Here is a 20,763-nt window from a genome sequence, read left to right on the forward strand (position 1 = left end):
CAGCTTTCTAGTTAACTGACTTTCAATGGACAGCATGACAAGACTGTAAAGCCTGTCCTGGGACATAGTGGACCTCAAATAGTTTTTCAGTTTTAGCTTACTGAAAGCTCTCTCACCACCAGCAACAGTCACAGGCAGTTTGCAAAATATGTATAAAGCAATGCACACTTCTCCAAAAATGCTTTGCAGTGGCATCTTACAAATTGCATTCAGGAGACCAAGAGGGGACAAGTTTGGGGGGAAAGTGGCAGCATATAGTGTTCAGGTGTCTTAGTTCATTTTGAAACTCAGGTGTAAGATCCCTGGAATAGTTCATGATCAGTGGTTGGCACACAGAAGGGACTTCATCCTCACTAATCTGCCCAACTTCCAGAACAGCAGAAAATCATTCTACAATTTTTGCAGTGATGTGGAACCTAGTGTCCAAGTCACTTATGATGTTGTCCATCGCAGTAAAAAACACTGTGTTCCAAAACACTGTTGCTGCACTGTCCTGAGCTGTCTCCTCTTGAGAGGTCTCATCATGGAATCAGAGGCTCTCTGGATGTATACTTTTTGCCAAAAGCAAGAAAAGAAAAATAAACCATTCGTTTTATTAGCACTATGTAAATAAAATATTATATTTATGATGATAGGTTAATCATTTAATTTTGAAAAAAATGTGCATAATGTTCTAATCATTTTTAGGGCCCCTGTCAGTCACAGGCCTTTAGAATAGTCCTAACTTTCCCCTCCGGCCTGGGCCCTCACCTCCTTCCTGTAGACTGTCTCGTCATTGTTGGTAATCAGGCCTACCACTTTTGTGTAGTCAGCAAACTTGATGATTGAGTTGGACACGTGCGTGGCAACAGTCATGGGTGAACAGGGAGTACAGGAGGGGGCTGTTCACGCACCCTTGTGGGGCCCCCATGTTGAGAATCAGCGTGGCGGAGGTGTTGTTGCCTACCTTCAGGACCTAGGGTCTGCCTGCCAGGACCCAGTTGCACAGGGAGGGGTTCAGACCCAGGGCCCTGAGCTTAGTGATGAGCTTGGAGGACACTTAGAACCATTCAGATTGGCATCAAATAATATCACAATACAGGAGATATGTAGCTACAGTAAATTGTGCTGATGAAACAGACTGAAGCCCAGATTTCAGTATTTTCTTCTCTCGTGTCTATAACAGAAGTGTTGCAAATCTCATCTGGAAGGCTGGAATCTGGAGATGTCTTCGCTGGGGGGGCAGTTGATATTGGTGCTGGGGTGAGGAGGAGCCATATCTTGACTGGTACCAACAGACTTGAGTGACGAGCAAAACAGAGTCACGCTCTACGTGTAGGTCATCCATCTGATGCTGTCTGGTCCAAACGAGTATGACATTGTTGCCACCCGTAGCATTGAAGGCAAGGGAAGACAGCGAGGATTTGGCCTCCCTTGGTAAAAAAAAAACATAAAAAATTTGCCAATAAGCATTGAGCTAAACAGAGCGAGCTCAACTGGGAATTGTCTGGGCGCACCAAAAAAAAGTGTAAAGGGAAGCCAGCTTGGATTTTGGCGTCACTCCTATCAAATCCCATTGAGAGTATACATCATTGACAGAAAAACTTTAATTGTTGCATCTTGTTGTGTTGTTCTCCTCCGGTGGCTAGTTAGCTAAAATTGGCACTTTCCTAAATTAGCCATGGATGGAAATAGGGATTTGGCCAATGATTCTAACGGAGATTCTGATCCAACCATTAATTCATACATTGTTGTGCCCCTGGCCTGAGAGAATGGAAGTTCAATATGTAGCTAGATGTAGAAGGCTAATGTTAACTAGCTAACGTTTCCCATGAATGGAAGTTAGGCTAGTAAGCAAGCATTTTAGCCAGGTAGCATAGGACAATAAAAAATAAAAGCATGTACTATGTATGACAGAATGATAGACCGTTTCGTCAACCTGAAAGAGAGGATGGCATTGGCATTTCTCTACAAGTAGGGTGAGTCAACAAGTTTTCTACTTGCACGAACGCAGAATTCAGAACCATGGCTAGCCACATCATATTTAGCTAACATTGATTGGACTAAATTGTTTTCGCTATCTTTTAGTTGTCACTGTATTAGACTAAGTAGAGGTGATTTGATGAAGTTGAAATGTCAAAGTTGAAATGATGCTGGAATAGTGGAGGCAGCTCCTGTTTTCTTTGCAACTTGCGGTAACTATGTGGTTCTAAATCAATAGTTGTTTAGTGGTCCTAAAATGTTGGAAACATTAACTCGCTTGACCATGCTGTAATCATGTAACTCTCTGTTACTGTACATGGACAGAGGTTGCTAGTCGGTTTTGTGATAAAACAAAGTTGTGGTTGAATTTATTCAGCCACTGTGTCTTCTTATTGTCTTGAATTAACAGGTTATAGAGCAAACATCGCAATTATCAAAGCAAATACATTTTTATTAGTCACATGCTCTAAATTCAACAGGTGTAGACCTTACAGTGAAATGCTTACTTACGAGCCCCTAACCAACAATGCAGTTTCAAAAAATACAGATAAGAATAAGAGATAAAAGTAACAAGTAATTAAAGAGCAGCAGTGAAATAACAATAGCGAGACTATATACAGGGGAGGTACCGATACAGAGTCAATGTGCCGGGACCCCGGTTACATATATGACAACAGATAGTAGCAGTGGTGTAAAGAGGGGGGGGGGGGGGGGGGGGGGGGCACCGCAAATAGTCTGGGTAGCCATTTGACTAGATGTTCAGGAGTCTTAAGTCTTGGGGGTAGCAGCTGTTTAGAAGCCTCTTCGACCTAGACTTGACGCTCCGATACCGCTTGCCGTGCGGTAGCAGAGAGAACAGTCTTTAACTAGGGTGGCTGGAGTCTTTGACAATTTTAGGGCCTTCATCTGACACCGCCTGGTATAGAGGTCCTGGATGGCAGGAAGCTTATACTGGGCCGTTCGCACTACCCTCTGTAGTGCCTTGCGGTAGGAGGCCAAGCAGTTGCCATACCAGTCAGGATGCTCTCGATGGTGTAGCTGTACAACCTTTTGAGGATCAGAGGACCATTGCCAAATCTTTTCAGTCTCCTGAGGGGGAATAGGTTTTGTCGTGCCCTCCTCACAACTGTCTTGGTGTGCTTGGACCATGTTAGTTTGTTGGTGATGTGGACACCAAGGAACTTGAAACTCTCAACCTGCTCTACTGCAGCCCCGTCAATGAGAACGGGGGCGTGCTCGGTCCTCTTTTTCCTGTAGACAACGGTGTTGAATGCTTTTTCCTGTAGACTATGGTGTTGAATGCTGAGTTGTAGTCAATTAATAGCATTCTCACATAGGTGTTCCTTTTGTCCAGGTGGGAAGGGACAGTATGGAGTGCAATGGAGATTGCATCATTTGTGGGTCTGTTTGGGCAGTATGCAAATTGGAGTGCGTCTAGGGTTTCTGGGATGATGGTGTTGATGTGAGCCATGACCAGCCTTTCAAAGCACTTCATGGCTACAGACGTGAGTGTTACAGGTTGGTAGTCATTTAGGGAGGTTACCTTAGTGTTCTTGGGCACAGGGACTATGGTGGTCAGTTTAAAACATATTGGTATTACAGACTCGGACAGGGAGAGGTTGAAAATGTCAGTGAAGACACTTGCCAGTTGGTCAGCGCATGCTTGCAGTACACGTCCTGGTAATCTGTCTGGCCCTGCGGCCTTGTGAATGTTGACCTGTTTAAAGGTCTTACTCACATCGGCTTCGGAGAGCGTGATCACACAGTCTTCCGGAACAGCTGGTGCTCTCATGCATGTTTGAGTGTTTTTTTGCCACGAAGCAAGCATAGAAGTAGTTTAGCTCGTCTGGTAGGCTCGTGTCACAGGGCAGCTCTCAGCTGTGCTTCTCTTGTAGTCTGTAATGGTTTACAAGCCCTGCCACATCCGACGAGCATCAGAGCCGGTGTATTACGATTCGATCTTAGTCCTGTATTGACGTTTGCCTGTTTGATGGTTCATCGGAGGGCATAGCGGGATTTCTTATAAGCTCTGGGTTAGAGTCCCGCTCCTTGAAAGCGGCAGCTCTAGCCTTTAGCTCAGTGCGGATGCTGCCTGTAATCCATGGCTTCTCGTTGGGGTATGTACGTACGGTCACTGTGGGGACGATGTCATCGATGCACTTATTGATGAAGCCAATGCCATCAGAGGAATATCGGAACATATTCCAGTCTGTGCTAGCAAAACAGTCCTGTAGCTTAGCATCTGCTTCATCTGACCACTTTTTTATTGATCTAGTCACTGGTGCTTCCTGCTTTAATTCTTGCTTGTAAGCAGGAATCAGGCTAAAATTATGGGTGAAATGGAGGCCAAATGGAGGGTGAGGGAGTGCTTTGTATGCGTCTGTGTGTGGAATATAGGTGGACCAGAGTTATTTTCCCTCTGGTTGCACATTTAACATGCAGATAGGAATTTGGTAAAAACAGATTTAAGTTTCCCTGCATTAAAGTCCCTGACTAGGAGCGCCGCCTCTGGGTGAGCGTTTTCTTGTTTGCTTATGGCGGAATACAGCTCATTCAATGCAATTTTAGTGCCAGCCTCTGACTGTGGTGCTATGTAAACAGATACAAAGAATACAGATGAAAACTCTCTCGGTAGGTAGTGTGGTCTACAGCTTATCATGAGAAACTCTACCTCAGGTGAGCAATAGCTCGAGACTTCCTTAGATATCGTGCACCAGCTGTTGTTTACAAAAATACATAGACCGCCGCCCCTTGTCTTACCAGACGCCCCTGTTCTATCCTGCCGGTACATCGTATAACGTATGATGTTGTCGTCGTTCAGCCACGACTCTGTGAAGCATAAGATGTTACAGTTTTTAATGTCCCGTTGGTAGTTTAATCTTTTGCGAACCTCATCAATTTTATTGTCCAAAGATTGCACATTTGCAAGCAGAATGGAGGGAAGTGGGGGTTTATTTGATCACCTGCGAATTCTCAGAAGGCAGCCGGACCTTCGGCCCCTTTCTTCGCCTCCTCTTCACACAGATCACGGGGATCGGGGCCTGTTCCCGAGGAAGCAGCGTATCTTTCGCGTCGGGCTCGTTAGAGTCATGAAAGGAAAAAGTGGATTCTGCTTGTCCGTGGTGAGTAATCTCAGTCCTGATGTCTAGACACATGGGTTGCAATATTGCTTCCCCAATGATTTTACCCACACACCGCTACTGTTTCCTTGACAACTACTCTGGTCTGCTCTGCCCTGACTTCTGCAGAAGCCATATCAACTTAAATGCCGCATGGCCAATGCAGATGTCGGAATGGCAATGCAGCCAAATAATGCAGATCCTTTAATGTTAAGTTTAAAGCCAATTTATGCTTGATCTACAAATTGTGTGATGCAAATGCAGTCTCTGGAGGCATGCAGAGGTCAAATTGAGCTCCCTTCCGCATCGCTATGCGCCTCTGAAATTCTGTAGCAATGCGGAGGAATACATAAACTGTAGCTCTATATAGCTCCGCATTGACTTGATTGGCTGAGAGAAGGCAGCGGCGGGAGGTTCTGTATATTAACAAACTCCCTTCCTTGACAACAGCTCTGCTCCGCGAAGCATGAATGCCATGATTTTGCAGAGGCTGTGTCACCGTAAATGCTTCACCGCCAATGCAGACGGCAGATTGACCATGTAGCGCCTTTTAGATAGTGGGCACTAGATCTGCACCGCGTTCAGCCAAGGGTGTGCAACATCCCAAATTGTCCGAAAACCGAAAATGGTGGTGGATTTTTAAAATGTATTAAGACAGTACACATTTTCACTTTTTTTTTTGTTTTCTGCAGCTTGACATTAAAATATAGTTACGGAAGGGAATTATGCCTTTGCAACCTGAATGGAGGATGGTTTAGGGGGGCGCATAATTGGCCCAGCGTCTTCCGGGTTTGGCCATCATTGTAAATAAGAATTTGTTCTTAACTGACTTGTTAAATAAAGTTTTTTTTTTTAAAGTATGGTTTATGTCCAAGCCGGTCCCGAGTGTATTACAGAGAATGCACATAAATCCTAGACGATAGTGCAGATCCAGGACCCATACTATCGGCAGCCTAGGCTAATTTAGAGACTAACTTAACATCCTTGTTGCTAGTAAATAAGCAGTTCTCACTCTGTTGACTCCATCACCGGTGATGATTAAAATAAAAATATGAAGGTATACAATTGTGCGTGAAAAAAAGACCCTCACACAAAGTGAACGGGTGCTAGATTTTTTTTCGCGAACTTGTTTAGTGGATTTTTTGTTGTTGCTTAAGCTAGTCTACACTTTATACGTACAATTTTGCTTTCACGCGATTCCGTCAGACACCGTAGATCTTAACATTTTCTAAACAATATTCTCGTGTCCATGAACACTGCCATGTTGGTGTACGACACTGTTTCCAATCCGTCTTGCCATCGGGCAGAATATATCAGAACATTGGTTCCCCCAGCGCATCAGATGGGAGGATCAAAATACCAATCCTATGGAGATGGTTGGAGGGCTGCCATCTAGTGAACGAAAATAAACATTCTTCCGGCGAACTTTCTAGCTAGCTATTTCCTGCGTGTGACCTAACACGTCCTCCAGATCAAAACTGGTGATCTAACGTTAGGTCCTGTGTCTTCTGCCGGTGTTGTCCTTGCCAATTTTAGGACTGTAATCATGGTTTTCGAAAACAAAATGATAATGAATGGGGAGCCTGATGATGAGGTATTGCACAATATCAAAACCTTCCTCTTGCAATGTAGTTTTCTCTGCGAATCCTACCAATGTATCAAGTTATGCAACTCGAATGCTATTAGCTAGCTAGCTAACGTTAGCTACATACAGGAACTTGCTAAATGCATTGCTAGCCAGGCGTGCGTCCTTGGCAGCTAGCTCTGGACATCCCTCGTTTAATTAACATGGAAGATTGAGATTGGTGTGATGTCGTTACCACCTGTGTTATTTACACCAGGATTTTATATTTAGAAAGAAACTAGTTTTAGGTAAATTTTCAACCTAGGTATGAAAACTAGTTTTAGATCATTTTAATAAATCAGGTTGATGAGTTAACATTATACATATAAGAAAGGGGTAGCTATTGAACCCATAACCTAATATTATTATTTGCTTTTACAATAGATCAACTCAAATTCACTTCCTATAGATCTCATTCAGAAAGTTAGTCCTGTCAGATGAAACCTTGTGACGAACAGAAATTGCTTTTGTAGAATGAATACTTGATAATTGTTAAATGTTTATATGCAAGGTGTATGTTGCACCCCACTAACGTTGTCACTGACCAGGAGGAAGAGGCACCGGCAGAGGAAGAAGAAGAGGAGGAAGAAGACATGGTGGTAAGACAGTCGAATTTACATTTACCACACTGTCCTTTGATGAATAATATTTGAATATGTACACGCAAATTAAGATTCCCTGACTTTTTTTCTATACATTGAGAGGTACTGTTTTTTGATGAGTCATCTGCAGCTGTGTTTGTCTCTCCCAGGATCCCTTAGAAACAATACGGGCAAAGTGTGAGGCGTCAGAGCACTGCGCCCACACAAGGGAGAGGCTGGAGGCCTGCACGGCTCGAGTGGGCTCAAGATCACACACTGAGGAGGAATGCACAGAGGAACTCTTCGACTTCCTACATGCACGGGACCACTGTGTAGGTGTTTTTTTAGGAACCCTGTGAGCGCACACACTACTGCATGCAGGAAAATGTCAAGCTTACATGTGATCAATGTATCTTTTGGGGTAGTAATCTGTAAATTACAATACATCATATTGAACTAATTATTTCTCCTTTTTTTCTCACAGGTAGCGCACAAGCTCTTCCACAACGTCAAATGAACTTGTCAATTCCAGTAGTTTATTGCAGCTGTGGAATCTGTTTTAAATAGTACAGATGTGCAGTGTCAGGGAAGGCTTGAGACCAGAGCCTGTTGTTCTACCCATGAATATTAATACATCTTGTTAATAGTGTTTTTCTGGACAAAATACAGTTCTGTAAACACCAGCAACCTGAGCCATTACACATATGTACATTTTAGACTGTGTATGGCCAACCTGCTGCTTGTATTGGTGATTAATGCAAACTTCTCAGATCTTTGTGGCCAGTGAATGAAGACTGGCCAGGTGACTAACCACTCAGGAGTTCTACTGCATTAAAATTCCAAGCACTGCAGACCCTGTGTCCCCTCTACTTCTTCAAACATGAATGTGTTGGTCCAGAGAAGATTAGTGTGGTTTCCCTACGTTACAGGTGCAGTGATCTGTTAGCTGCTCTGACAGCTGGTGCTTAAAGCTAGTTAGGGAGATATGGGTCTCCAGCTTCAGTGATTTTTGCAGTTCATTCCAGTCATTGGCAGCAGAGAACTGGAAGGAAATGCAGCCAAAGGAAGAATTGGCTTTGGAGGTGACCAGTGACATATACCTGCTGGAGCGTGTGCTACGATGACCAGTGAGCTTAGATAAGGCGGGGCTTTACCTAGCAGAGACTTGTAGATGACCTGGAGCCAGTGGGTTTGGCGACGAGTATGAAGCGAGGGCCAGCCAACGAGAGCGTACAGGTTGCAGTGGTGGGTAGTATATGGGGCTTTGGTGACAAAACAGATGGCACTGTGATAGACTGCATCCAATTTTTTGAGTAGAGTGTTGGAGGCTATTTTGTAAATGATATCGTCGAGAATCGGTAGGATGGTCAGTTTTACGAGGGTATGTTTGGCAGCATGAGTGAAGGATGCTTTGTTGCGAAATAGGAAGCCGATTCTAGATTTAATTTTACATTGGAGATGCTTAATGGGAGTCTGGAAGGAGAGTTTACAGTCTAACCAGACACCTAGGTATTTGTAGTTGTCCACATATTCTAAGTGAGAACCGTCCAGAGTAGTGATGCTGGACGGGCGGGCAGTGATCGGGTGAAGAGCATGCATTTAGTTTTACTTGCATTTAAGAGCAGTTGGGAGGCCACAGAAGGAGAGTTGTATGGCATTGAAGCTCATCTGGAAGTTAGTTAAGTGTCCAAAGCAGGGCCAGAGGTATACAGAATGGTGTTTTCTACGTAGAGGTGGATCAGAGAATCACCAGCAGCAAGAGCAACATCATTGATGTATACAGAGAAGAGAGTCGGCCCGAGAATTGAACCGTGGCACCCCATAGAGACTGCCAGAGGTCCGGACAACAGGCCCTCCGAATTGACACACTGAACTCTGAGAAGTAGTTGGTGAACCAGGCAAGGCAATCATTTGAGAAACCAAGGCTGTTGAGTTTGCCGATAAGAATGTGGTGATTGACAGAGTTGAAAGGCATGGCCAGGTCGATGAATACGGCTGCACAGTAATGTCTCTTATCGATGGCGTTTGACCGCAATTAATTTACATATGGTGTCCAGGGCACAGCTGGAGGCAGAGGGTGGTCTATAGCAAGTGGCAACGGTGAGAGACTTGTTTCTGGAAAGGTGGATTTTTAAAAGTAGAAGCTTGAATTGTTTGGTTACAGACCTAACCTATTAAACCACATTGAAGCAATCAAGGAGACCCAAGTCATCTTGGAAATCAAACAAGATGTTTCTTGGTACTATGAGTATGTTAGCCTGAGAATGTGATGCTCTAAATACCTCAATCCAATCTCTTTTTGGTTTATGACCTTACAATATAGGCCAAGCCTTGAAATGAAACTGGTCATAGTTACAGTACAAAGTCTACTGGGGAAAAATAAACATGCAATGATTTCATATATGAAGGAAATCAGTCAATTTAAGTAAATTAGGCCCTAATTTATGGATTTCACAACTGGGCAGGGGCACAGCCATGGGAGGGTATAGGTCCACCCACTGGGGAGTGAAGCAGAGTCACTCAGAATGAGTTTTCCACCCCAAAAAGGGCTTTATTACAGAAAGAAATAGTCCACAGTTTCATCAGCTGTCCATCCGGTGGCTGGTCTCAGACAATCCCACAGGTGAAGATTCCGTGGAGGTCCTGGGCTGGCATGGTGACATAAAGTCTGCAGTTGTGAGGCCAGTTGGACATACTGCCAAATTCTCTAAAATGACAGGTGGCTGATGGTAGAGAAATGAACATTAAATTCTGGTGGACATTCCTGCAGTCAGCATGCCAATTGCACACTCCCTCAAACTGAGACATCTGTGGCATTGTGTTCTGTGACAAAACTGCACATTTTAGAGTGGCCTTATTGTCCCCAGCACAAGGTGCACCTGTGTAATGATCATGCAGTTTATGATATGCCACACCTGCCAGGTATTTAGATTATCTTGGCAAAGAAGAAATGCTTACTTAACAGGTATGTAAACAAATTTGTACACCAAATCTGCGAGAAATAAGCTTTTGTGCATATGGAACATTTCTGGGATCTTTTATTTTAGCTCGTGAAACCAAAACTTTACATGATGCTTTTCAGTATAGTTCTAAACTTTATTTGCTTAAAAATCATAAAAAAACATTCCCACATGGTCATGACAATAAATAACAGGTAAATAAAGATTAAACAAAAGTGGTTGGCAGTACAAAAGTCCATACTGTGTATACCCTTAAAAAAAAAAAAGTAGACAGCATGAGGCGATCACTTGAAAGATGAAAATAAACCACAAATCAATGTTAAATAAAAAAAAGTTTGCACGGTTTGGATTGTTGAGGGGTTCCTTCTCACCAACGGTTCTCCTTGTTACTTTTGCCCACAAACTCATTCATTGAAGCCTGTAGAGATACAGAGTGTTATACAAGCCCTTTGCTTTGGACCTACAGTCGTCACACAGCTGTGGATGGCCACACCCAACAAAGATCATCATTGCCAGACCTAACCCACCATCACAGAGGCCAAACCTCTGGAAAACATTTCATCTCTTGACACAGGGTGGCAGTACACAGTAGGATAACATTAACACACAACTAAACTGCTAAGGTCACCAGTCCCCCCACCCCCCCAAAAACAACTGAGAAAAAAGGCAGTTCTTTCATTGCTTCAAATAATTAGTATTTTTACACAATGTACAGTGCCTTCAGAAAATATTCACACCCCTTGACTTTATCCACAATGGTTGTCACAGTCTGAATTGAAGCACACAGAAACTCACCTGCAACAGTAGCCTCTCTTTCCTCAGCTTGCTGTAGAAGTGCAGCACGTCGGGGTCGGCACGGACCACATGGGGGTCAAAGTCCATGACCCTTAGCCCCTCCAGGCTCTTGGCCCGAGACAGCGCCACATAGGCCTGGCCTCTCTCAAACACCCGTGCCAGGGAGATCTCCACACAGTCCAGCGTCATGCCCTGACACACAGTGGGTAAGAGACATGCCCTAAATACAGACGCATGGACAGACAGAATGTGGTAGACAATCATACAGATAGGAAGAACTATTCGATACACGTGATGTGAAATCAGTCAGCCTGACATGCAGTGAAAACTAGCTGTGTTTGGAAAGCTGCAGTAAAACTGATTAATAGAGAATAAATCATATGAACACAGAATCTAGACAATTAGTGGCAAGACATGGGGTGATATGAGGGAGTGAGAATTGCTAATGGTCATCCATCGGAGGCTGGATTCTATTCCATCCAGGCCACCTTTCCTCTCCCCTTAATGTCTCTGCCTTGTGGAACTTTAATTGGCTAGATAAAAACATTATGGTGATTATCATGACTAGTTGCAGTTGACCAGATATCACATTTATCTGCGCAGTAACAGTTTGGTAGGGGTGCGTCGCCACAGCCAAAGGGAGAAGATTGAGTTTTGGGAATGTGATCAAACATAGCACGTAGGTCCATCACATTTGTCGTCGGAAAGGGCGTTATCAATGATCCAAGATTATTGGACAGGAGAAAGCAGCAGATGCACTGCATAACTAACCAAATCAATTGTATCAGGTCACCTCCGAGATGGAAGGATGCATTTTCTTTGTATTCGAATGGCTCATATGTCAAATCCCTACTCCGTTCTAGAGAGTTTAGCCGAGCACACCGTAGGGTCTCATATGGTCATTGCCACACCTCACCTGGCTCTTGTGGATGGAGATGGCCCAGGCCAGTTTGAGTGGCAGCTGCTGGCGGCTCAGATAGAGCCCGCCTCCGGCCTTGAACATCCAGCGCTCTGGCTTCAACGCTTCAGTAGTGCCACACAGGAAACGCACACGTGGGAGCCCTGAGGAGTCAGAAAGGACTGATGGACTGCTACTATACAGAGTTAGGGAACAATTTGTCAATGAGTCGATCATAAATGCATAGCTTAAAACAGATTACCGCAAAGAAATTTGAGGGTTATTAGGCATTAAAGCATCCTTTTGGGTCCCTTTATTTGGATAGTCTGGATTTTCCATCCGTAAATGCTGTACAGATAGTATGACCATCCGTTGATAAGCAACTGCTTGATAAGGTTAGGGTTAGAATAAGGGTTAAGTTCAGGATAAGGGTTAAGATTACAGCTAGGGTTAGTAGATAGTTGAAATGTTACTGAGTCTGTAGAGCAAACAAAGTGTTAACCAAGACCTGAACCATATACTTTAACCTCAAACCTACTGTTTATTGATGTGTAAGTGTACTTTATATTGAATCTACCTAGTTTCGACGGCTGAAAGTCCACTACGACACCTCGAGCCCCGTTGACCAGCCCACGCTGGACGTCCAGGTTCTTTGTTAGCATGACCTGGGGATAGGAATCAAATCAGTTTAGTCAGTAAGCAGTCATATCACAATGGAAAATAAAAATGACGTTAAAAACACCATGCATCTGATCATCATTAATTCAAGCTAGCTCAACAGGTTAAAGATGCATGTGTCTCTATTCAGCTGTGATGAGTGAGGAGTCTCCATGCACTGACCTGAGCGCCCACTTTAAGCTCCAGCAGCCTGCTGACGGGACTCTGGCTGTCTATGGTCTTCACCAGTGCAGGGTCGCTGTCCACAGCCTCAAACACCCGCACTGACCCTGGAAGCAAGAAGACCCCTTTAAAATGTTGCACACAGTTCAAGTTATCAAGTTTCTACTTAAATTTGTCCCAGAAGGCATTGGGCTTTGCATCAGGAGGAGCATATGGAGACAAACTAAATCCACATGGATCCAATGGGCTACTACAGTCATGGGCTGACAGGATCATTTTAATTAAGACCTAGACAACCAGGTGAGGGGAGTTTGACTAATTAACAACCAGGTGAGGGGAGTGAGGGGACTAACAACCAGTTGAGGGGAGTTCGACTAAGTCACTAATTTGTAAAAAAACAGATATAAGTACAAGGGTGGAGTGAACACCTGCAGACAAATCAGCCTTCCGTGGAATGAGTTTGACAGGAGTTCCGTCCTGTCTGACTGTGCCCACCGTCTACACCGTGAGTTCCATCCTGTCTGACTGTGCAACATTAGCAGCAGCACAAAAGCAGTAGTAAAATTACAAAGCAACATTCTCAAATTATCATGTCAATATCAAGAATATGTCAATATCAAGAATATGCTGACAAATAATCAGCAGCAAGTTCACCATGTTATTACCACCATGTTATGACAACCAAGGACAATGAAACCAGTTTGACAGAGTAGCCAACCTCTTCCCTGTAATGAAAAGGGCAATGACCGTAGGGATAAAGGAGTGCTAGTACCGGTTAGTCTTGACAGTGGGAACTCTAAACCGGGAGCAAGAGGGTAGGCCCTGCAACTCACAGTGTAGGTGGTGGGCACAGTCAGACAGGATGCAACTCACGGTGTAGAGCAGGGGTAGTCAACTCTTAACCTACGAGGTCCGGAGCCTGCTGGTTCTGTTTAACCTGATAATTGCACCCACCTGGTGTCCCAGGTCTAAATCAGTCCCTGATTAGAGGGCAACAATGATTTTTTATTTTCTATATTTTTTAAAGTGGAACTTCCAGGTCCAGAGTTGAGTTTAAAGTGTAGAGGGTGGGCACAGTCAGACAGGATGGGAAGAGTGTAGAGGGTGGGCACAGTTCTGCCTTCCTCACCACTTGTCTGTTGTACAGGTCAGACTACTCTGCGGGACTCCTATGAGCTTACTTCCCTCTCACCATTCTAGCTAGTGTATTTTTAGCTTTGATACTAAGGTTGCCATACCAACAGATCAAATAAAATGTTAAGACTGCACGATTTATGAGAGTCAAGGTCCTGTCAACCTGGAACTTTCCCAGTTTCCTGTGACAAAAAAAGCTGTTGCTTGTCCTTCTTACACAACACACCAGTGTTATACAGAGCTCAATTTACAGAGCTCAATCATGTTGCCAAAATTATTGTAATTGGCTATTGTCTACCCCTTGGTGACTGGTCTGTAGTTATTAAAAACCTTTGAGTGGTTGTCCTTGGCAACATGGATCCCAGTAAACTGTTAATATGCATTTTTTTTAAAAAAAAGGTCTAATTGCTCAGCAGGAGAGGGGAAACCAGGTGACGATTGGCCAGTGCTGTGTGTCACAGGCGTGAGTCATCTCCTGACAGCTTACAGCCCCGCCCAAAATATCCATTGATTTTTTTTACTCCATGTTGTCAGGTGACATCCAGGGCCTTTTCTGGGTTTGCAGTGTCTAAACGTGCCAACCACACTACATTCATCAAAGGTCGTGTTCATGAGGCTGGTTTTTAAATGTATTCTAAAATCGTGTACATCAAAACTGAGATACAGGTCTTCATTGAGTTTTACCAGTTGCCTGTCAGAATTAAAACCCATCTAATGCCAAAATAAAAAATAAAATCCTAACTTTAGTCCTGTAACCCCACAACAGTTTTCATACCATCCCGAGCATAAATTATTGGTACCACGTTCTTCAAATGTTGTCCTTGCACATCCGTTTAGCTCTCCTGATATCACATCACCACTTTTTGCAGCCTATTTAACTCAGTAATGGTTACCCTCTTCCTGTTTAATAGCTCACTGAGAGACATGCTAATAGAGGCTTACTATTGGGGTACACCTTAGCAACCCTCACAATATGACACGCAGATCCCAGATCTGTAACCTAAAGTACATAGGCAGCAAACAGCTACAAGATAGTAATTGACTTTGAGTCACCGACAGAGGACATGTTCAGTGGGGTCTCCGAACAAAACCAGCACATGGATGTTGATTTTGTTTCAAACAATTGGGGTAGAAATTGTTTTTACACCAAATATTTTTGTAAGTGACAACCCTACTTTCAATTTTCATCTCAGTAGGACTCCATGACCATTGAAACCAGCACGACACACAGAGCACTCATGGTAGCTGCAGGCAAACACTCACCAAAGGTTGCCCAGTAACAAGGGCAGCACAAGGCTGGGTTCACAAATCAAAAACAAGACCATGTCCTTACATTGGTTCTAGCTTACTTAAATCATGGGGTGTGTCTACGCTTGAGATGTGACAATTGTAAAATTGCACTTAATGTTTAAACTGCCATGTTTTTCTTCAGAAAACAGAATTTGTTAAAAACGACATGAATTCAAAATTCTGATATGGTCGTGTATGACCTCTAGGGAGCAATGCAGTTCAATATACAGCAGTCCTGGGTACCTACCAACTAGATGGCGCTCATCTTACTGCAGTCCCTCACCCACTCAGCAACAAAGGTATTAATGTCATTTCAGGTTCTGTTGTGAGCCTCTCCTCCATGTTCTCAGTACGTGGGACTTCATGTCCCACTTCTAATTAATGTGATAACTCGTTGCAGTGATGCATGACAAGGTTCATAGACGTCCAACAATCTTAAAGCCACATGTGTTTGAGAGCTCGTACTTTGTACTTGCAGAGCAATCATTGTACAATTTCTCCATCTGGGCTGTCACGGTTTTAGATATGTCAAATATTTTTGCCTTTATGATGATCGGGACCTGTTAATGGAAGTTGTAATAACTGCAGTGATTTAAATTTGTTTAAACAAAAATGTACGACCCCAAATTCCTGAAATGGCCTGCTAATTGTGTTAGCACCCAAAAACACTTTTGGAAGCGAGACCCTCAAGGTCCTGTGCGGTCATGAGGCAGCCTTTTGGGGGCCCTAAGCAAAATTGTTGCCCCCCACCTAGCGGGCAAAACATTTGTGGTCTCCACTGCTCTTGACAGCAAAGATTAATAAAAAATATATTTCCTGCAATTCTAAACATTTTGCCATGACTTATTCCATGTTAATATATCCGAGTGAGTGACTAAAAGTCAGTGGCTTATTTATAAAATGTTTTGGTCTGGGGCCTCCTAGTGGTTATGGGGCCCTAAGCGGTCGCTTCAGTCACTTAGAGGCTTGGACCGGCCCTGTCAGGAGCTGACTCAAGCCTGACACACACAATAATGGCCAATTGTCACTTGTCTCAAGGCAACGGTTTGTCTCACAACAATGGAAGAACTGTGGGGGATAAGTCATTAAAATAATCAAAAATAAAGAAAAAACACCAAACCTGGCAGCTGTTGGAGCTTGTTGTCGTTAGTGAGCTCTACGTCGTCCTTGTGAGTGCAAAGCCTGGTTGCCAGGATACCATCCCGCTCGATCTTGTGATAGGCGCTCTTCATCAACTTGGCAGTGAATTCCTCTGTGACTCTGGGATTTAATGATGGACATTGACAATACAATGATTTAGAATATTGCATGATTAGGATTCCATTTTACTGGCTCAAACTATATGGTATACTGTAGAACTGGCATTTTGTCATGAGACCATGGATATTAGTTGGTTGGTGGCACACTGGGTGCTTCTCCACGGTCTATAAAGTGGCTCTCTCCTCTCGTTCCAAGTCACACTTTGTGAAAGCATGTCTTTTACCAATCTTGCATTTCATGAAACAAGGAGGAAGCTGCTTCAGACTATTGAGATACACCCATTGAAAAAGCCCAGAACAGCCATTTAAAAATGGCTGCCTATTGTCAACTGCTCAGTGTACTGTACCTGCCCACCCTCACTGCCTGCAGGAGGGAGATGAAAGACTGGTCAGACTGTCTGCGCACCTCAGTCAGCTCCATGTTCAGATGGATGCACTTCCGCCAGCTTCTAGACTAGAGGTCAACAAGAGGTTAGCCTTTTCAATGTATGGCGCTCTCCTCGTCATATCAGGTATCATCTTAAAGACCAACTTGAAATACTGTACAAGTTAAACATAACTCAAAGGTTTACGCCAAATCTGTCAGTGATATTAGTAATGCATTAATTATTCACATGTTGTACGCAAGCTTCTGTGTTAGAATGTTAGGATCCCAACATGGCTAGACTGACATGCTGTAATGAGAAATGCTCAAGGTGGGAGTCAGTGGAGCATTATCATGACATGTCACCATTATCACCAGGCTTTCTGACCTGGAAGCAGAACATGGCCTTGTCCTTTCCCTTGGAGACCGGGGGCAGCTGGTGGAAGTCCCCACACACTATCAGATGGATTCCTCCAAACGGCTCTGTGGACCTCCTCAGAGACCTGGAGCAACGACATGTCAATAGAAGAAATCATAGCAGAATTATACGCAATGAACTCAAATAGCAACACGTCAGTTGATACGTGTACATATTTCTTAAAATTGTGTATAGAATCAATGGGACTGGCATTTCTGAAGATGGGATTCAGCCCATAAACTTAATTATATAATACAACGCTAAATTCTATAGGGTGTGAGTGCTGATTCTAGTACCTGGCTATGGCCTCCAGCTTGTCAAAAAACTGGGCCTCAACCATGGAGATCTCGTCGATGATGAGGTGGCGACAGCTAGTCCAGTGCTGCAGGACCCCGGGCCTCTGGGCCAGCTCTATACACTGCTCCAGAGGGGCTGAGCCTGACCCGATACCTGAGACAGAAATGGGGTAAGACGAGGTTAAAGAGAATTTGTTAAAGGTGGGAAGGAGACAAGGAAATAGAGAAGGTAAAGAAGATAGCGAGATGAGTGTTCAGCCAACACTCCACTAAAGGCTCACAGTACAGTTCTGGTAACCGACTGTAAACCATTTTGTGAAGCTAACTACGGGGACTATCACCGTGTCAATTGAAACAACTGTTAGAGTTGAGACTGCCATTTCTAGACAGACAGCTCTCTCCTATTCGGTGGTGTGGTGACTAACCAGCAAAGTTGTGTAGCGTGGTCCCCCCGATGTGACACGCCGCTACGCCCGTGCTGGCCGTGGCGTAGGTGCTTTTGGGCGGCAGCGAGCCCACAATCCTCTTCAACAGGAAGGACTTCCCTGTGCCTGAACAAAGACAGAACAGTCTTGAATAGCCCAAAACACTATGTGGGGGTCCTGAATGTATGAGTCATTGTATGAATCAAACTCATACAATGATGAATGTATGAGTCATTGTATGAATCAAACTCGTACAATGAAAGTAATGATTTCAGCTTCGAATGGAAGGTAGATACCTGCACTGCCGGTGAAGAAAACATTCTTCCCACTCAACACAGCACTGAGGACAGCGGCTTGTTCTGTGTTCAACTTCCGTGCCGTTGGTAGAGACAGGGTGGGCTTTTTGCTTGGGTGGAGTGCCTTCAACTGAAGACGGAGCATAATCATTTTAAAATTCAATTCAACGACTAGCCTAACAGCTAACAAAATGTTGGACATCAAACCCATCTTATGTCTAACGAAACAAAATCAGTGATAGACTAGGCTGAAAGGCATGCAATGCATTCCCACTACCAGGGTTGTTAAGTGCAAACCAGGTTGAATATCAGCTTGGGGAGCAATGACCAAGTCACTGAGGATATGAACTCAACTCACTGGACTAGAGTCACAGTCCGTCCTTTGTCTCTTAACCTGCTGTCCTCCAGTTCTCTCATTACCAGTCCTCACTACCAGACCTTTAGAGAGCCCTGGCGCGTTCACTTTACTCCTCAGCTCACTGGCCTTCTGTACATCCTTCTGCTGTAATGGGCTGATGGTCTCGAAGCTGCGGGGCAGACAGGCTTTCAGCTTCTCTCGGTCTGTCATAGGTTTGCTAGTCTGCCAGGCCTGGTGTTTTATACTCAAGGTCTTCAGGAAAACGTTTAGTAGGTGGGGCGGGCAGTCAGAGAAGAGTACTTGGATGTTTTCGGGGAGCAGTTTGACGGTGCACTTGCCATCCTTGGCAAACCGGGTAAAAAGCTGGAACTCTTTGAGCGTGTAACTTTGGGGCACGACTTTACCGTCGTGCACGCGCAGGATTATCTCCTGGAACTCGTTGCGACCGAGAAGAACAGCTGCCTTCCGGATGACTTGGCGTTTGGTGGCCTGGCCAGAGGAGTTCAGGCGCTCCACCACGACAGTGCACTGGAGCTGGGCACCGTCGTCCCCTTGGAACATTGTAACAATGTGCGGACTCTAATATTAGAAAAGGTAAAAGTCACATGAAATGAACACTGATCAAACGAATCGCACATTTTACACCAGCTAGATAACGTAATCAACTGGACCCTAAATGCCACGGCTGTTTTGTAAATTATTTAATCAACACACGTCTGCAAGTAAATCTATATTTGCTACCTACTAGCTATCTGGGTTTCGATTGAAAGCAAATAGTGGCTCCCTTGGCTAAAGATGCATGCAACAAAACATTAAAATATACTTTAAACGTACCATGCATGAAAAACAGATGATCAAACACACAGGGTCGCTCCAGAATTCTATGTAGTAATTTGATTTACCTCTTTGAAGAAAAATGTAGCTAGAGCAAAGACTAATGCCTTACGTTGTAGTTAGCGTGCTTTCTGAAGTAATATGCAGTTTTCAAAACTGTCTGTGTGTAATATAAACCAATGGCAGCGCAACATATTTTGACCAATAACAGAAGGGTCCTTTAAAGGATTTAACCAATGAAAGACTCGTAATGCCATTTGACGTAATGACCCCGCCCATACATTTGCCATACTGACCAATTGCTGCGATTGTGGAGCCATACTTCATGTATTTCAGTATTTGCGAAGTGTTCATTTTGGAGATACCTCGGCCCACGGTTTAAAACCGGGTAGATAGTGGTCCATTCGTTTGGTTTTAAAAATTCCAATCATGATTTCAAAGAAAAAAAACATGTATGGCTATGTTTCTGGACGATGCTTTGTTAAATGTGAGCCGCTACAGATTATTTTCTCGATTTGAATTTGATGTTCCCCCTTCACCGGTTTTCAGCAATATCAATCAACGCACCTAATCCGCTTGTTCAGCATATTTCTAATCTGTGTATCTCTATCTCTTTACAGTCGTGTTCTACAACATAAATCTGTTTTGCCTTGTTCTAGAGAAAATGTGTTTATAAACATTTAAAAAAAACAATAGGCCTATGCTATGTCTCCAAGAAAGATGACAATCCCTTTGCAAAACGGCAGTATAGCTAAACACTGGAGAGAGAGGTGCAGGCTTTTGTTCCAGCCCAACCACAATTGGTTGGCGCTCTAAATGAAGAACAATAGAAATGCAGATAAAAATGTTGTTTGCAAAACATATTTTATTTTATGATCAAAATACTTAGCACAATTTTGGCTATTAAATTATCAATCAGTGGGCCTATTGCATTTTATTGTAAAGTATCCTACACTTTTGCATGTCATTCTTTTGAAGTGCCCCTTAGTTTTTTCTCTCTCCAATTTTGCTTGAATAATGTGTCGCAGTACTGCGTGATCGAACTGTATGGATAAAAGTTTAATTCTGTATGACAGAGAGGGCCATCTGAATTATATTTAAATGACCGGATCTCAACTGAGAGTTTTTTGTTTTAACCTTAATGACCTTAACAAGAAGGAACCCATGAGCTTCCCTATGGTGATGAGTATGCCTATGCTGGAAAAAGAACGTTGGGGGGGTATGTTTCATGATTAATGACTCCTGGTGTGATAACACACACAAACTCAAGTCCTTTTGTTCACCCGACCTAGAATGCCTCACAATCAAAT

At 43.7% G+C, this 20,763-nt stretch overlaps 2 protein-coding genes across 3 annotated transcripts; one reads left to right on the forward strand and one right to left on the reverse strand.

The window, feature by feature from the left end:
• Positions 1-6,525: 6,525 nt before the first annotated feature.
• LOC129823832 (cytochrome b-c1 complex subunit 6, mitochondrial-like) lies at positions 6,526-8,137 on the forward strand. The gene is made up of 4 exons (XM_055882859.1): positions 6,526-6,675; positions 7,254-7,304; positions 7,457-7,618; positions 7,771-8,137. Exons 1-4 carry the CDS (start codon positions 6,628-6,630, stop codon positions 7,801-7,803), a joined length of 294 nt encoding a protein of 97 aa, XP_055738834.1. The 5' UTR covers positions 6,526-6,627; the 3' UTR covers positions 7,804-8,137.
• A 2,169-nt stretch (positions 8,138-10,306) lies between these two features.
• Positions 10,307-19,605, reverse strand: pif1 (PIF1 5'-to-3' DNA helicase homolog (S. cerevisiae)). 2 transcript variants are annotated; one of them, XM_055882856.1, is made up of 13 exons: positions 19,454-19,605; positions 18,620-19,198; positions 18,262-18,391; positions 17,966-18,091; positions 17,541-17,694; positions 17,215-17,329; positions 16,810-16,916; positions 16,324-16,463; positions 12,780-12,886; positions 12,517-12,604; positions 11,958-12,103; positions 11,042-11,233; positions 10,307-10,664 (listed from the first exon to the last, which is right to left on the reverse strand). In XM_055882856.1, the coding sequence occupies exons 1-13, from the start codon at positions 19,454-19,456 to the stop codon at positions 10,614-10,616; spliced, it is 1,938 nt and encodes a 645-aa protein (XP_055738831.1). In that variant the 5' UTR covers positions 19,457-19,605; the 3' UTR covers positions 10,307-10,613. The 2 variants fall into 2 exon arrangements, with proteins under 2 accessions (XP_055738831.1, XP_055738832.1); XM_055882857.1 differs by having other exon boundaries at positions 19,522-19,582.
• Between the last annotated feature and the right edge of the window lie 1,158 nt (positions 19,606-20,763).

This window comes from Salvelinus fontinalis, chromosome 26, assembly GCF_029448725.1.
Source record: "Salvelinus fontinalis isolate EN_2023a chromosome 26, ASM2944872v1, whole genome shotgun sequence".
Classification (NCBI taxonomy): domain Eukaryota; kingdom Metazoa; phylum Chordata; class Actinopteri; order Salmoniformes; family Salmonidae; genus Salvelinus; species Salvelinus fontinalis.

What these genes read in the sequence shown, in the direction of transcription:
- LOC129823832 (XM_055882859.1), top strand. Translation starts at nt 6,628, where the DNA reads ATGGTTTTCGAAAACAAAATGATAATGAATGGGGAGCCTGATGATGAG. An exon ending in AGGAGGAAGAAGACATGGTG is followed by an intron (nt 7,305 to 7,456) that starts GTAAGACAGTCG and finishes TGTCTCTCCCAG; the next exon opens with GATCCCTTAGAAACAATACG. An exon ending in TACATGCACGGGACCACTGT is followed by an intron (nt 7,619 to 7,770) that starts GTAGGTGTTTTT and finishes TTTTTCTCACAG; the next exon opens with GTAGCGCACAAGCTCTTCCA.
- pif1 (XM_055882856.1), bottom strand. An exon ending in CAAGCTCCAACAGCTGCCAG is followed by an intron (nt 12,887 to 16,323) that starts GTTTGGTGTTTT and finishes TCTTGCTTCCAG; the next exon opens with GGTCAGTGCGGGTGTTTGAG. An exon ending in CTTTCAGCCGTCGAAACTAG is followed by an intron (nt 12,104 to 12,516) that starts GTAGATTCAATA and finishes CTGACTCCTCAG; the next exon opens with GGCTCCCACGTGTGCGTTTC.